The sequence below is a fragment of the Streptopelia decaocto genome, assembly GCF_964273445.1.
Source record: "Streptopelia decaocto genome assembly, chromosome: 10".
NCBI classification, from domain to species: domain Eukaryota; kingdom Metazoa; phylum Chordata; class Aves; order Columbiformes; family Columbidae; genus Streptopelia; species Streptopelia decaocto.
Window position 1 is genome coordinate 11,397,342 of NC_138665.1, and position 13,375 is coordinate 11,410,716.

At 45.3% G+C, this 13,375-nt stretch overlaps 1 protein-coding gene across 1 annotated transcript in view; it reads right to left on the minus strand.

Moving 5' to 3' along the window:
* The window catches only part of NRK (Nik related kinase), a 101,227-nt gene that overhangs the window by 20,682 nt on the left and 67,170 nt on the right, over positions 1-13,375 (minus strand). Inside the window, exons 19-24 of the mRNA XM_082061808.1 lie at positions 10,517-10,614; positions 9,346-9,464; positions 4,320-4,413; positions 1,788-1,961; positions 823-952; positions 249-407 (exon numbers count right to left, since the gene is read on the minus strand). Coding sequence (XP_081917934.1) covers positions 249-407; positions 823-952; positions 1,788-1,961; positions 4,320-4,413; positions 9,346-9,464; positions 10,517-10,614 — 774 coding nt within the window. The remainder of the gene's footprint in view (positions 1-248; positions 408-822; positions 953-1,787; positions 1,962-4,319; positions 4,414-9,345; positions 9,465-10,516; positions 10,615-13,375) is intronic.

Consider the following 13,375-nt stretch of genomic DNA (forward strand, 5'->3'; position numbering starts at 1 on the left):
TTGGTGCCTGATCAAAACATTTTCTCACTCTAATGCACAAAATCCTTTGCAACTGTAAGTCATCTGTTTGCCATCTTCCAGCAGGGAGGCAGCGCCAGGCGAGTGATGCAGGTATCTGCTCAGCGACCCGCGCCAGGGCCTTCTGACAGGAGAGGTGCGATACAACTGTGACATCTGCCCGGCACAGCCTGCCAGCCCCTCCTGCTGCCGCCTCCCCTCCACACAGCCCCGAGAGCCTCTGCGCTTACCCCACAGAGCAGCACAAAGAACCTCCGAGTTGAATTTCTTCTTGTATTTACGAATTTCCGGACTGTCACTCTGTGGGCGGATATTCGTTGGGTTGACGTTGACAACAGAGCCCTTCCTTGCATTTTCTCTCCTGACATGCTCAGGTTTTGCACTAGATGCTAGAATGAAAGACATATGCAATCGTGAAAAATGCGAATGTTTGGCTACATCTCATATTTGACCTATTTAAGGCAGAATGAAAGAAACAGCAGAGGGACGAGAAAACACCTAAGGAGCATTACATAGGCAAGGAAAAAGCACGCATCTGGAAAACTCCTTAGGCATTGCTAAGTAAGCACTGTGGTAACACAGCAGCAGAGCAGAGCAAGCCACATCTGGAAGAAGGGCAGAAGCAGCACAATGAAAATTCATAGCAATGTTGACTTTCCATTTCTGAAGATGTTGCTGACAGTTTCCATTTCCAAGCAAAAAGTCCTCCCCACCCCGCACCCCCCCCAAAACAAAACAAAACAAAACAAAAATCCCCACAAAAATCAGGAGTGACATTTTATGAGAAGGGTAAAGCATACTCACGAGAACTACAGGAAGGTCCTACTGGACTGGTGGGAGGGGTGATTGGCAGCAGTCTGGGATCTATGAATGAAGTGAAGGATGTTGTGGACGATGTACTGCTCTTTGAAGGGGTACTTTCAGTGCACGGGATCTACAACATAAAACAAGACCTGCTTCAGGAAGGTGATGCTAGGAGAGCAGGCAGCACGCAGCAATGTGGTGCCTCTGACGCCCAGGAGAAATGGCATGTGGCGTACTTCGACATGATCAACAGTCCTAAAGCAGTAGATACATGGTACAAATTCAGCGACAGAAGAGGCCTGAGCAGGGAGTCGTGTGGGGATGCTTGGCCAGGCAGTGCTCTGCAATCCGCAGATCCCAGAAGACGAGCACATCGATCACTCCCTGCTGTCGTGTCTGCAACAGGGCATTGCTCAAACCTCTGTGCAGCGAGGAGGATGCTGTTGGCGTAAGGCAGCTCAGGATGTGACCTGACAGAGCTGTTACCTGCCTCCAGTGACACACTTCTCCCCAGGAGACCCCTGTGCCCACCGTGGTGTCAGAGTCCCCTTTGGGGCTGCTGAGACATCACGCTGCCCTGGCCCCTGGGCGTTCCCACCTGGCACTTGGGTAGAAGAAAGCCAGGGACAAGGTGCAGAGACAGAGTGCTGCACTGATGACATGACAGGTGAAGGAGCAGAGGGTGCAAGCCCTTCTAGCTTGTGTAAAAAGGGAGGAAAAAAAGGAAGGAATGAAAAGGGAGCAGAGAGAAATGGGGGCAAACAAGTGGAACAATAAAATATGTTACAGAGCTCAAGATTTTTTATCCATCCTCTAGATAAAACTTTTAAAGAAGGGATGCGGTGAAAAATTTCATCATAAAAAGACAGGACAGATTAGGTTAAAAGGCTCTCAATCTCAGGCTGGAGGAAAGGGCTAGAGGAAAATAATGGTATAATTCATTAAATCTGTAATTTACCTCTTACCTTATTCAGAAGTTTGTTCTGAGGTTCCTGGCTAGTCAGTGGCACTTTTGGTGGGTTCAAAGAGGAGTCTGAAATTTGGCTTTGCTGGAGGAGATCTGGCAGGAGATAGTTCTGATTGTTTATGCTCCAGAGGCCTTCTTGGGTGCTCGAAATTTGTTTCCCTAAAATCTGATCCTGTACATAAGAACATACGGTTAAAGTCCACATTTAGCAAACTTCCAATGCACTATGCAACTCCTGTCAACTAGGACTGGCTTCCACTCCTGACGTGCTCCGCAAATGTTCCTCATCTACGTTACCTCAACCACAGGTAAAGAAGAAACTTCATCCTCAGAAACATTTAAGAGAGAATCAAGTGACTTGTCCTAACATTGCAGATGTGACCTCTGCCCACCACAGTCAGAAGTGGACACCATTTGGCTCTGGACCTGCATTTACCGTTCATTTCATTGCTACTTTCCATTTACTGAATTTGAAATCCTTATTCTAGAATGATGACATTCACTAGGATGCAGTATCAGCATTTCCAGTACAATGATGTTTGGTACTGCAGATCTCCTTAAAGGATCCCACCAGCTTCAGGGAAATACTTGTAAACTACATACAGAGTGAGGAACCACACAAGCTCTCTCCCCTGCAGCACAACATATGGAGTCAGAGGTTGGTTTCTTGGAATATGTGGCTAGAACTTTGAGAGGAAGAAAGATGGGATGTGTAAAGCAAGTGGTGTCCCAGATGATGAAGGCAGTGCAAGGGGATCTACCCCAGCCGTGATCAGCCAGGCCACCTGAACACCATTGGCACTGGAACACAGAGAGTGACAGGAGCCAAGTACTGCACTAGAAAATTCCCTCTGAATTACACCAAAGCAAAAAGCACCACCAAACTCGAGCAGCTTCTGGGTGGGTGAATCCAAGGCAAGTCTGTAAATTGTAGAGACTTTGATAAACAACCTCCTGAAATCAGATCGGCTTTTTTGAATGCTGGCCAAAATAAGGAAAAAGAAAAATTAATTAGATAATTATAAATAACCAAATAATTAACTAGAAATCAAACTGATGATTTAATTATTTTACATTTTAATCTAGATCTAAAAAAAAGCAAACCAAAACATAAATGTCATTGTCTGAGATTAGGGAATCAAGCCAGTATGGGGCTTTTTTGTTCAGGTTTGAGTCAGATTCAGTTGAACTGAACAAAACCCCCACTGGAAGCATTTGAGCAGTTTGGTACACCCTAACCACTTCAAACCAGTTTGTACTGATGGGCTGGGAAAAGGGATGTTGTAAGAAGTCATGGAGACTCGTGATGGCTGTGGCTGGTGAAGCAGAGGTGGGATGAATGGAGCGGATTCTCCATGAGAAGGAGGGAGAAGACTGGAAGGCATCAGAGAGATTTGTGAGGAGAGGTGGCAATCACGTGTCTCCCTCCCACTTTGTCCCGCCCCAACCCACCAGAAAATGTGATCTCCACTCTCTTCCATCCTCCCTCATCCTCAGTCTGGAGCTTTAAGACCCCATCCTTCTCCTTTCCCTCAAGTAGTCTATTTCCAGTGCCTGGATATGAGGGGAAATAGAAAGCACTGGGCTGGCATGACATAAGAAAAATACTGGTTTTGCCCCATTTATAACGCCTTCTCCAAAGTATGGTCTTTTCTCCTCAAAGATAGTAAGACAAAGGCAAACTGAGACTCCTTCCCCAGTCAGGGAAGGATGCTGCTCTGGTCTGAAGCTTAGAAATCACACCAGAGGTAAAGAAAACTCCTTTTTTTCCCCAGCCCTGCCACAGCTCACACTAGCAGCTCTGAGAAAAACACCAGTTTCACAGCAATTTATTTTCCTTACCTGTGAAACGAGAGTACACTCAGTAATATGTGAGAAGTGCTCTAACGCTAAGTGCAAGTCTTATTACTGTAATATTTTTTTTTGTTTTCAGCCACAAAGAACATTGTTCTGCTTTGTCTGTCTTCATCTTTTCTGCAGTAATATTTATCACAGGGGAAAATCCATATGACATGAAGTTTCTACTAGAAACTACAGCTGGGAAGGAACCACAACATGACATATGAGAAGATATGTATTTTTGCTAAGCCAGTAGGGAGAGATGAAGTGTTTTTCCCCTCTTCTGGTAATATTTTAAGTAGCAGGAGGTAGTTCTCTTTAAATTGGAATAAAAAAGGTCAAGATTTTTAAAAATAGCAGCAATGCACACCAACAATAATCAACAATATTGCTTTTTGCAACCTGCCCAATGCCTTCAAGAAATATGTTGACAACAGAAACTACTAGCAGGTCAATAACAAGGACAAAAATAAGAAGCACAATTTTGTACCTAATTGCAAGCATTTTTATAGGAAGCACAAAGCCTGAAACTGCACATTTTTTGAGGTTTATAGCTATAATTTGCAATGACAGAGCAGGACTTCAGAGTGAAAATGCTGCTGAGAAGAAATGGATATAGTGTTTATCATGCACATTAACAATCTGACTCCCCCCACTGCTGTACCCACCCCCTTACAAATGGTCAAATTACCTTCTGTTCTGCAACGGTGCTTTGGGGTTTCAGTTCAATTCCATCTGGTACTCTTGTCCTTGGGAAATCTGCCACTCTGCTGCTTAGCAGTTGCCTGGTAACAAACTTCAATTAATGAACAGAACTACTTCTGGGGAAAAAAAAGAGCCCAAAACCCCCCAAAAATAGGCATATACATGATCAAAAGTGAGCATAATTAACATTCACTAGTTACACTTACAGGTTCTTGTACAAAAGCAAGCTGATTAGTCTGTGGATGTGTCTGAATGGACTCTAGCCTGAGGACCCCTCACACCCACCTTGATGGAGAGCATCCCTTCATCTCCCTGCATCTCACCCACCCGTTTTCATACACTGCATAGGTCAGGCAAGTGAGAGCTGGTCCCTCCAGCTGTCTTCTGAGAAATGCCTACTTCAAATCTTCTCCTGTCTCCCCTTGTACAGCACCCTGCGGGGTGCAATTATGAGCCACCCTGCCCTCCAGAGAAAGAGCATCAGCTGCACGTGCAAGGGGGAGAGCTGCTGCTCTGCTATATGCTCCTATCAGGGATCTCTCCTCCAGAGCCTACTGGATTGGCTATACTGGAATTTCATACTGTGAGTTGGTCATTGACACAGGGACAACCTCACCTGACTTACAAAGAAACAAAGAAAATGCTGCCCAGTGCACACAGACGCAAGAGAACGTAAGAGCTGCTGGAGTGGCTGGGGCCAAAAGCCACCCCTAGCCCAGGATCCCATCTGCAACAGTGACCCAAAGCAGATAATGAAAGAACTAGTAAGAATAGTGCAAGCATCTATTGTGATCATAGAATGTCCTGAGTTGGAAGGGACCCACAAGGATCATCGAGTCCAGCTCCTGTCCCTGCACAGGACAGTGTCACAGTTCACACCGTGTGTCTGAGGATGTCCAGTCTCTTCTTGAACGCTGTCAGGCTTGGGGCTGTGACACCTCCCTGCGGAGCCTGTTCCAGTGTCCAGCACCCGCTGGGTGAAGTTCCTTTTCCTAATGTCCAACCTGAAGCTCCCCTGGCACATCCTCCTGCCATTCCCTCGGGTTTGTTGTTGGTCACTAAAGAGAAGAGATCAGCACCTGCCCCTCCTCCTCCCCTTGTGAGGAGCTGGAACCGCATGAGCTCTCCCCTCAGTCTCCTCCAGGCTGAACAAACCAAGTGACTTCAGCCGCTCCTCACTCGGCTTCCTCTCCAAACCCTTCACCAACTTCATAGCCCTCTCTGGACACTCTCCAGTGGCTAAATATCTTTTTTTTACCCTGTGGTGCCCAGCCCTGCACACAGTGAGTGCTCCAGGTGAGGCCGCTCCAGTGCAGAGCAGAGCGGGACAATCCCCTCCCTGCCCGGCCGGCCGTGCTGTGCTGGACGCACCAGGACACAGTTGCCCTCCTGGCTGCCGGGGACACTGTTGGCTCATGTTCAACGTGCCGTCAACCAGAACCCCCAGACCCCTTTCCACGGAGCTGCTTTCCAGCATCTCGTCCCCCAGTCTGTATGTACAGCCAGGGATGCCGTGTCCTGGGTGCAAAATCCGGCACTTGCCCTTGCTGAATTTTACGCAGTTGGTGATTGCCCAGTTCTCCAATTTGTCCAGACCCCTCTGCAGGGCCTCTCTGCCCTCGAGTGTGTCAACAGCTCCCCCAGTTTTATGTCATCAGCAAACTTACTAAGCAATCCCTTCAAGTCCTGAGTCATTTATAAAGACATTGAAGAGTGCTGGCCCTAAGATGGATCCCTGCAGAACTCGCTAGTGACTGGTCGCCAGCCCGACGTTACCCCATTTACTAGAACCCTTTGAGCCCGGCCCATCAGTCAACTGCTCACCCACTGCACTGTGTTTAACCAGCTGGATGCTGGACATCTTGTCCAGGAGGACACTGTGAGAGACAGTATCAAAGGCTTTGCTCAAATCCAAAAAGATCACATTGTCAGGCTTCCCTTGGTCAGCTAGGTGGGTAGCCTTGTCATAGAACAAAATTAAGTTGGTCAGGTAAGACTTTCCTCTCAAGAACCCGTGCTGGCTGGGACCAATGACTGTGGTGTTCAGATTTTTTTCAATAACTCCAAGAACAATCTTCTCCATGATTCTGCCAGGAACAGAAGTGAGGCTGACATCCCTGTAGCTGCTGGGGTCATCCCTAGTGCCCTTCTTGTAGATTGGGACAATGTTTGCCAGCTTCCAGTCTTCCAGCACCTCTCCAGATTACCAAGAGTGTTGAAAAATCACAGGGAGAGGTCTCGCTATGATGTCAGCCAGCTCTTTAAGCACCCTAGGATGAATCCCATCAGACCCCATCGACTTGTAGGGATCCAGCTGGAGTAGCAGATCCCATACAAGTTCCAGATTGACTGGGAGTTTATCATTCTCGCCAGCCATGGATAACATTGCTTCCTACACAACCAGTGGTACCTTTGCATTTTAAACTTTTTTACCCAAGTGGAACTTTGTTTATGTTTTGGGTCCCTCCTCACTCCTGTGGGAGGGATAAATATTTACACACTGAACTTAGAAGGAATGGCAAGATATGGAACAGGATAAATGGTGAGTGCAAGGACCTCAAGCAGCAGCTGATCTTACATGATGTCAGCCTCCCACTCATTGGGGAGAAAGTAATTCCTAGCCAAGCACACACCTGCACCCACCTCGTTCGAATGTTGGAAGAGAATAGCATATAAAGAGCAGAGAGTGGAAACTGTACTACACAAAATAAGCCACAGGAAACTCAGTGTTTTAGAGGGATGGTGAATGCCACAGGCATTGGAGAAAAAAGCACTCTCAGTGGAATTGGAGAAATTAGCACCAAGGGAATAGATATGCTATAGAAGTAGGTAAGATGCTGGATTGTATACACCGATATCCTTTCCTCAAAACAAAAGCCTGGTGTGTGTGAGGGAGAATTCCCGTTCATGTCAGTGAAAAGAAAAACAAGACCATAAGTTGTTTGACTGGTGGAAGACAGCTGCCCTTAGTCCTGGCTTTGTCAGAAATGAGCCTTCTTGGGCTGGTTAATGAGATTTGTCCAAGAGAACACGAAGCTCTTCCTCTTGCATATGTTTATGTCCCAAGTCTGAGCACCTCCATGAAAGCTGGAGTGTGGACATCAAAGGCTGTTCCATAGCACAGGCAAGAAGAAGGAAACACAGATTGTTTTTAACAGCCAACTAACATTTGGCCCAAGGTGTCTCAGCCAAGGCCCACATAGAAACACTCCTACAGCCTGCAAGGGGCTTCAGATCCTGCATTCACATGCTCTAGACAGCAAGAAACACAAAAATCTTCACTTTAGCCAGAATATGCAAAGTTTCAATGCTGGCTGCTGTTTCCTCTATGATCACTATCCTTTTTGCTATTTACTTATTAGTAATCAGGATATACTTCCCAAAGTATCTCTCTTTTAATATAAATGGCACTCAGCCACGGTGAAGGGACTTTGTTAATAAACAAGACTATACTTTTGATTTTACAAGCATTTTTGCAGTGGCTGTGTGCACCGGAAGGCAAAGCTGAGAGGGATCATCCCCATAATTCCACGTCTCTATAGGACTGGCAGATCTCACACACAGAGGAGATGTAAACAACACATGCAGATTTCCAAAGAGAGTGATACCACTCCTTAAAATCATTACAGCATGCAAGGATCACAGCAATCTAACACTTACACAGCAAGTCATTGCTACAGGGCAAATCCATATTTTAATGTAGAGTCTTTCTGAGGTCTAGGATGAATTCTATGACCTAAAGCGAATAAAACTTTCTACAGATCAGAATAAGGTGGTTTGGAAGAGGAGCAATAAGAAAATAAAGGCATCACAGTAAAAATACAGCTCTTTCACGTACACTGAATAAGCTACAAGATTTTTAACATTCTCCTCATCCCTCAGCTCTGAAAATGAACTTCAGAAATGCAAATCAGGAGCATATGCAGGCGCAAAAACTGCCTTCTTCCGAGCAGCACAGGGGAAAGGGCTGGTACCAGGCCAGCGCAATGGCTTGCCAACAGTGCTACAGATCTGTGCATCTCTTCCTGAAGATTGACACAACTGCATGTGCAATTATGTCAGAAAAGCAAGAGCCCCATTGCCCCATCCCAGAGAGCTCTGTGGCGCTGTGATGCACTTCAAAGTAAATCCTAGAACTGGAATCAAACTGAAGTCTCTTTGCAAGAAAATTAGAAGTTTTATTCGTTGATATTAAAAAATAACTCAGTTTGCTGTTCCAAACAGCAGGGCTGGCCAGCTGATCCCACAACTCTCTTTCACTTGGACTAGCAAGCTATTCACGCTCCATTATTTCTCAGCAGAAAACACATTTTGCATGACAGGTAAAACACCATAAGGTGACAGTCACAAAATCCACAAGATAAACTGGAAAGCTAGAGAGAAACACTTCAGGCGAGATCAGGTTTGTACGAGCCACAGCATCATCTGGCAACCACAGCAACTGTGCAAAACACCAATACTAAAAATACAGCAAATTTTACAAAAACAAATCCTGCTTACTCTACCCCCTCTTCATAAACAGCCCTGGTGAAAGAATCAGCTTTTCAGTGGCAATTATTTATCCCAGAGTGAACAGACTATGTGGATACACAGGCCATGTTTGCCTCGCTTTTTTCACTGTAACCTGTATTTAGCATGAAGGTGTACAGTTTTCTTTCCCTCTCTTTTTCTTCCAAAAATTCTATTTAAATGTAGATCAATGTGTAGTAATCTCAGTAAGAGCACTGCCTATTGATATTCAGTTTAAACAAGACACTTCCTCATTTTCCCAGGGCAGCAAGTCATCAAAGCTTATTACACTGCACACATCTGATGGAGCAAACATTTACCCCCAGGAGTTCATTATAGTGCGATTAAACTGCTTAATTAAAACTGACATAAATGACTGATAGTAACTTCATAAGGGAGGTAGTATCTATGTAAGCCAACTTCTTCCAGATATTTAGAAGCATCTAATAATAATAATAATAATAAGTAATAATTAAAAAAAAAAAAAAAAAAATCAAGCAAACCCTGTGTGGTTCATGTCATCTTCATCACTGCTGTCAACTTCGTCACTCGATGAGGAATAGTCTGCTGCTTTTAAGAATGAGCTGGCACCATCCTTCCCCTTGGCAAAGGAGCCTGGACTCTGAGAAAAGGAAACTCAGTTGATTTATTTTTCTCCTGGAAGAACCCATCACTAAAGAGCACGTGAAGTATTTTACCATCCCAGCAAATATAGTTATTGTCACTTCCACATCAAAAAAAAACCTCTATTAGGTAGTTAATGCTTTTGTTGGTCCATCACAAGTGGGTATTTCACACAGGAAAGTGAAGCAAGCCAAAACACCTGATTTTGCTACAAGTTGAAAGGTGACTAACTTTAGTCAGTACACATCGGCGGCTCACAGCCACCAGCCCCAGTCCTACAGGAACTCATATATAGGCCTCCCACGTCATTGGCAATGGCCTAAACACAGAGTCTTCTTCAAACCTCTGGTCCCTGACAAGGCAGGAGGGGTTGGGGACCCTGGTACACTGTGGCTGTCCCTGCTGACCCACTCTGCATCCCCCAGAGTCACCCAGACCTGCTGGACAAATTTTAAAATGCTACGCATCCTGCAAACTTTTAAAATGCCAAGCATCCCACATATGAGCTCTTGCACAAGGCACCATGAGAGCTGCAGCTGTCAACAGACATCCTCCCACCCCAAACCCCACCAAAGATGATAAATGCATCAGTAAATAGGAAGGAGGAGCAGCAATCACCCTTTCCATCAGTAGCAAGTCAGCAAACAGAGAGCCAGGACAGTCCTGAGTGTGTCACAGGCTGGTAGCATGTACTCCAGGCAGTTACACACTGGGTATTTGCGAAGCCACTGGCATGGTCTAGACTTCTGGGTTGCATGACAACTGACCAATGACTTCCTGAAATATTAAAGACATACCCTTCCTTTCTAAAGATTTATGATCAGACGGGTTCAGGAAAACTGAGCTCTCTGCTGATGACCTGAGCTGGACACAAGTCAGACCTGGACTGAAAGCTGATGAGACACGTTAACGCAGCAACAAGCTCGAGCCAGCCCCACAGTGCCTCTCAGGTGGACTCATTAGCTGCAGCTGAGGAGCTGTCTGCACAGACATGCCCTCAGTGAACACCAGGAACAAATAAAAAATATCAGTGAATTTAAAAGAACCTACTGCAATCTGGCCTTGATGAGAAGCTTTTTCAGACATCTTAAGCAGCTGCAATTGGTTTTGGGGCAAAACATTCTCTGCCTTGGCTGGTCCTGGATTCCCTGGGAATAAAAAAAAGAAGTTTATTTTTTAAATGCATGTGCAGCAGAGAGGGAGGAGACCAGTACGAAAAGCACATATAGTTACCACCCAAAGCAGAACCCAGCCTCAGCTGACAAACTTCTTTTTTGTCTTTGTTGCAAAGGGAAATCTTTTTGGTTCTTTTCCAGTGGTTCTGAATGCCACAATATTATGTATATAAATTGATACTGGTGCAGTTTAATGCTGCAGGTGTAAAACAAGCAGACCAAAACCTTGGCAACACACTCCCACTGCATACCAGCAACAGTTCCATGGACTGGAAGGCAGCTTGCAAGGGAAACGGGTTGAGTGCATGCTAATCCCTTCCTCCGATCCTCTTCTTGAGGGAGACATCTCATCGTATCAGCAGCTGCTGGTCATATTCCAGCACTAAAGGTGCCATCCAGCTATATTCCTGTGTCTGCAGACAGGGGGCTGGGGGATGTACAGGAGCCTGGGCCCCTGATGCACAATTTCAGGAACAAACAGATGTGTTGCCTTCATACAAGTGGTGCATAAAACCAGTCTAAAAGGTCTGATTCTCTAAACCCAACTGGGCTGAGAGCAAACAGCTGCACCAAATTCCACTCACGAGCATGAGGTCAAGCTGAAAGCAGAAGAGGATTCAACGCCTCCCATGGCAGCACCAGGAGAACCGTTTTTCCAACCCCTGCTTCCCCTGGGGCACACGAGTGTCACTTTTCAGCTCCCACTTCCACTCGGCGCCATGAGGGAGTAGGTAACAAGCAGCCCCCGTTCTTGCAGAGAGAGCTGGACCCTGCCCAGCGACAGGTGGCACCTTGAGACGCTGCCCGAGGTCAGGTAGGGGTAGCAAGGAAGCTGCGGTGCTCTGCCTCCCCCACAGGTGGCGCGGGGACCTCCACTTGCCACCACGCTTGCACAGTGTTGAATACCCAAGCAAACAAAACTAGAGGAGCTGGAGTCCATCTGTAAGGGCTGATGCCATGTTAGGAGGGATATTTGCAAGTAATTAAGCGAATCTTCTGTTTCAACACCCCCATATCCCTCAAAGCTACTTGGGAAGAGCAAGAGCAGCCTTGGAGAGGTGCTGTCGTCTGCACACAATTCCTGATACAACCAAAGGGAGGGAAAGCAGATGTGCCCTGCCACTGGGACACACCAGCCAGCTCAATGCCTACACATCATGCAGCAATTTGTCCCATGACTATCCCACTGCTACCAACCCTGCAAGTTAAGGGGAGAGAATTCAAGCTCACACAAATTAGGATTTGTATTTGGTAATTTAGATAGTTTTATCACAATGGCTTCATGCACTCATGCATTTCTCAAAGCTTTTAAAATTCAGAATTCCTTATTGGTCAATGAGTACCCTAAGCAACTCAGCAGAAGTATTGGCTTTAAAGTATTTATAGCCCTTTCTTCTCCAATTCAGTATCCCTGTGGGTTTGGGAAAGCAACAAACTCTTTCTGAAACACCATATGCCAGAACTAGCTGTAATTTAATGACACTTAAGAACCCAAGGAGACAGTTTAAACCACAACAGAGGTTTTCTATTCTTTCCATTGCTGGTAAGGTTTTCATTTCTCCATGCCAAAATTGCACAGGAGTTATACATCATGCAGACACTGCAAAGTTGAGCTGGGCTGTTGCACGTTGTTCATCTCTATGCTGTTATTCAAACATAAAATGACATAAGAGCAAAATGAAACGAAACCCAAGCAGTTTAAAGTGTGCTTTGGATTCCTCTTGAAGCAAAGCTTCCTATTCTGTGCAGTTAGTGAAAGCAAAACTGGCTTGATTGTGTAAGTATAATAAATAAGCAATTTGTTCTTCACTTATCAAGGGCTTGCAAATTAACAATGTGAGCCTCGGTTTAAAAATAAAAGACCTCAGCAGCTCACTGGTGTGGTCTGACAACATTTTTAGCAACCACCCTGCTTCGAATTGGGCGTGATTCACCATGTTCCCCATCTCTAGTAGTCAACCTGGATGTACAGTAGTGTATCCACAGCAGTGCTTTGCAAGGAGCTACACAGCAACTGCCCTAACGATGACCCACAGGAAACACCCTTAGGAATCAGGGGAGAGGAACACAGCTGTCCACTTCTGCTCCATGTCCCCATCTGCCAGAATCTCGGGTCATGTCTCAGGAATCAGAGTCTGTACTGTAAAAAGTCTGCACAACCACGAGCAAGCCCAATGCATTCCTACATCCCTACCAGTGATACCAAGATAGCTTACAAAGTTGTACTTTGCTTAAACTGCATGAGTTTTTAATTTCCTCTGCCTTTTTTGCACTATCTCAGTGCACATAAAAGAATAAAGGAGAAATGTCTCACAGGTGCTGTATGGACGGTCTTATGCTTCCTTCAGCCAGTATGTTATTAGAGTGTAAAAATATTAGTGTATAGCAACTGCTCATCTGTACCATCTTATCAGTGGGCAATGCAAAAAAGCAGCATAAGGTTATGCAGAAAATGCCAACGGGTGAACATTAGTATTGAATTACATCTGTGTGCCTGTAATGTTGGCTCTGCTGAGTTTCAATGGTGTCAGTAAGTGCTACAGAACTGATTCTTTTAAATTCTTAATTGAAGAAATTCAGATTTTCTATACAGAAATATGTTCACAGTCACTTTTTGGCTCAGAAAGTGTTTATATTTTAGGAACATGGAACCATAAAAGCCAGAGGGATTTCAAAAGCCTATCACCAGAAGATATAATTTAAAAAAACACCCCATTTGCAATGCAGCACTTGA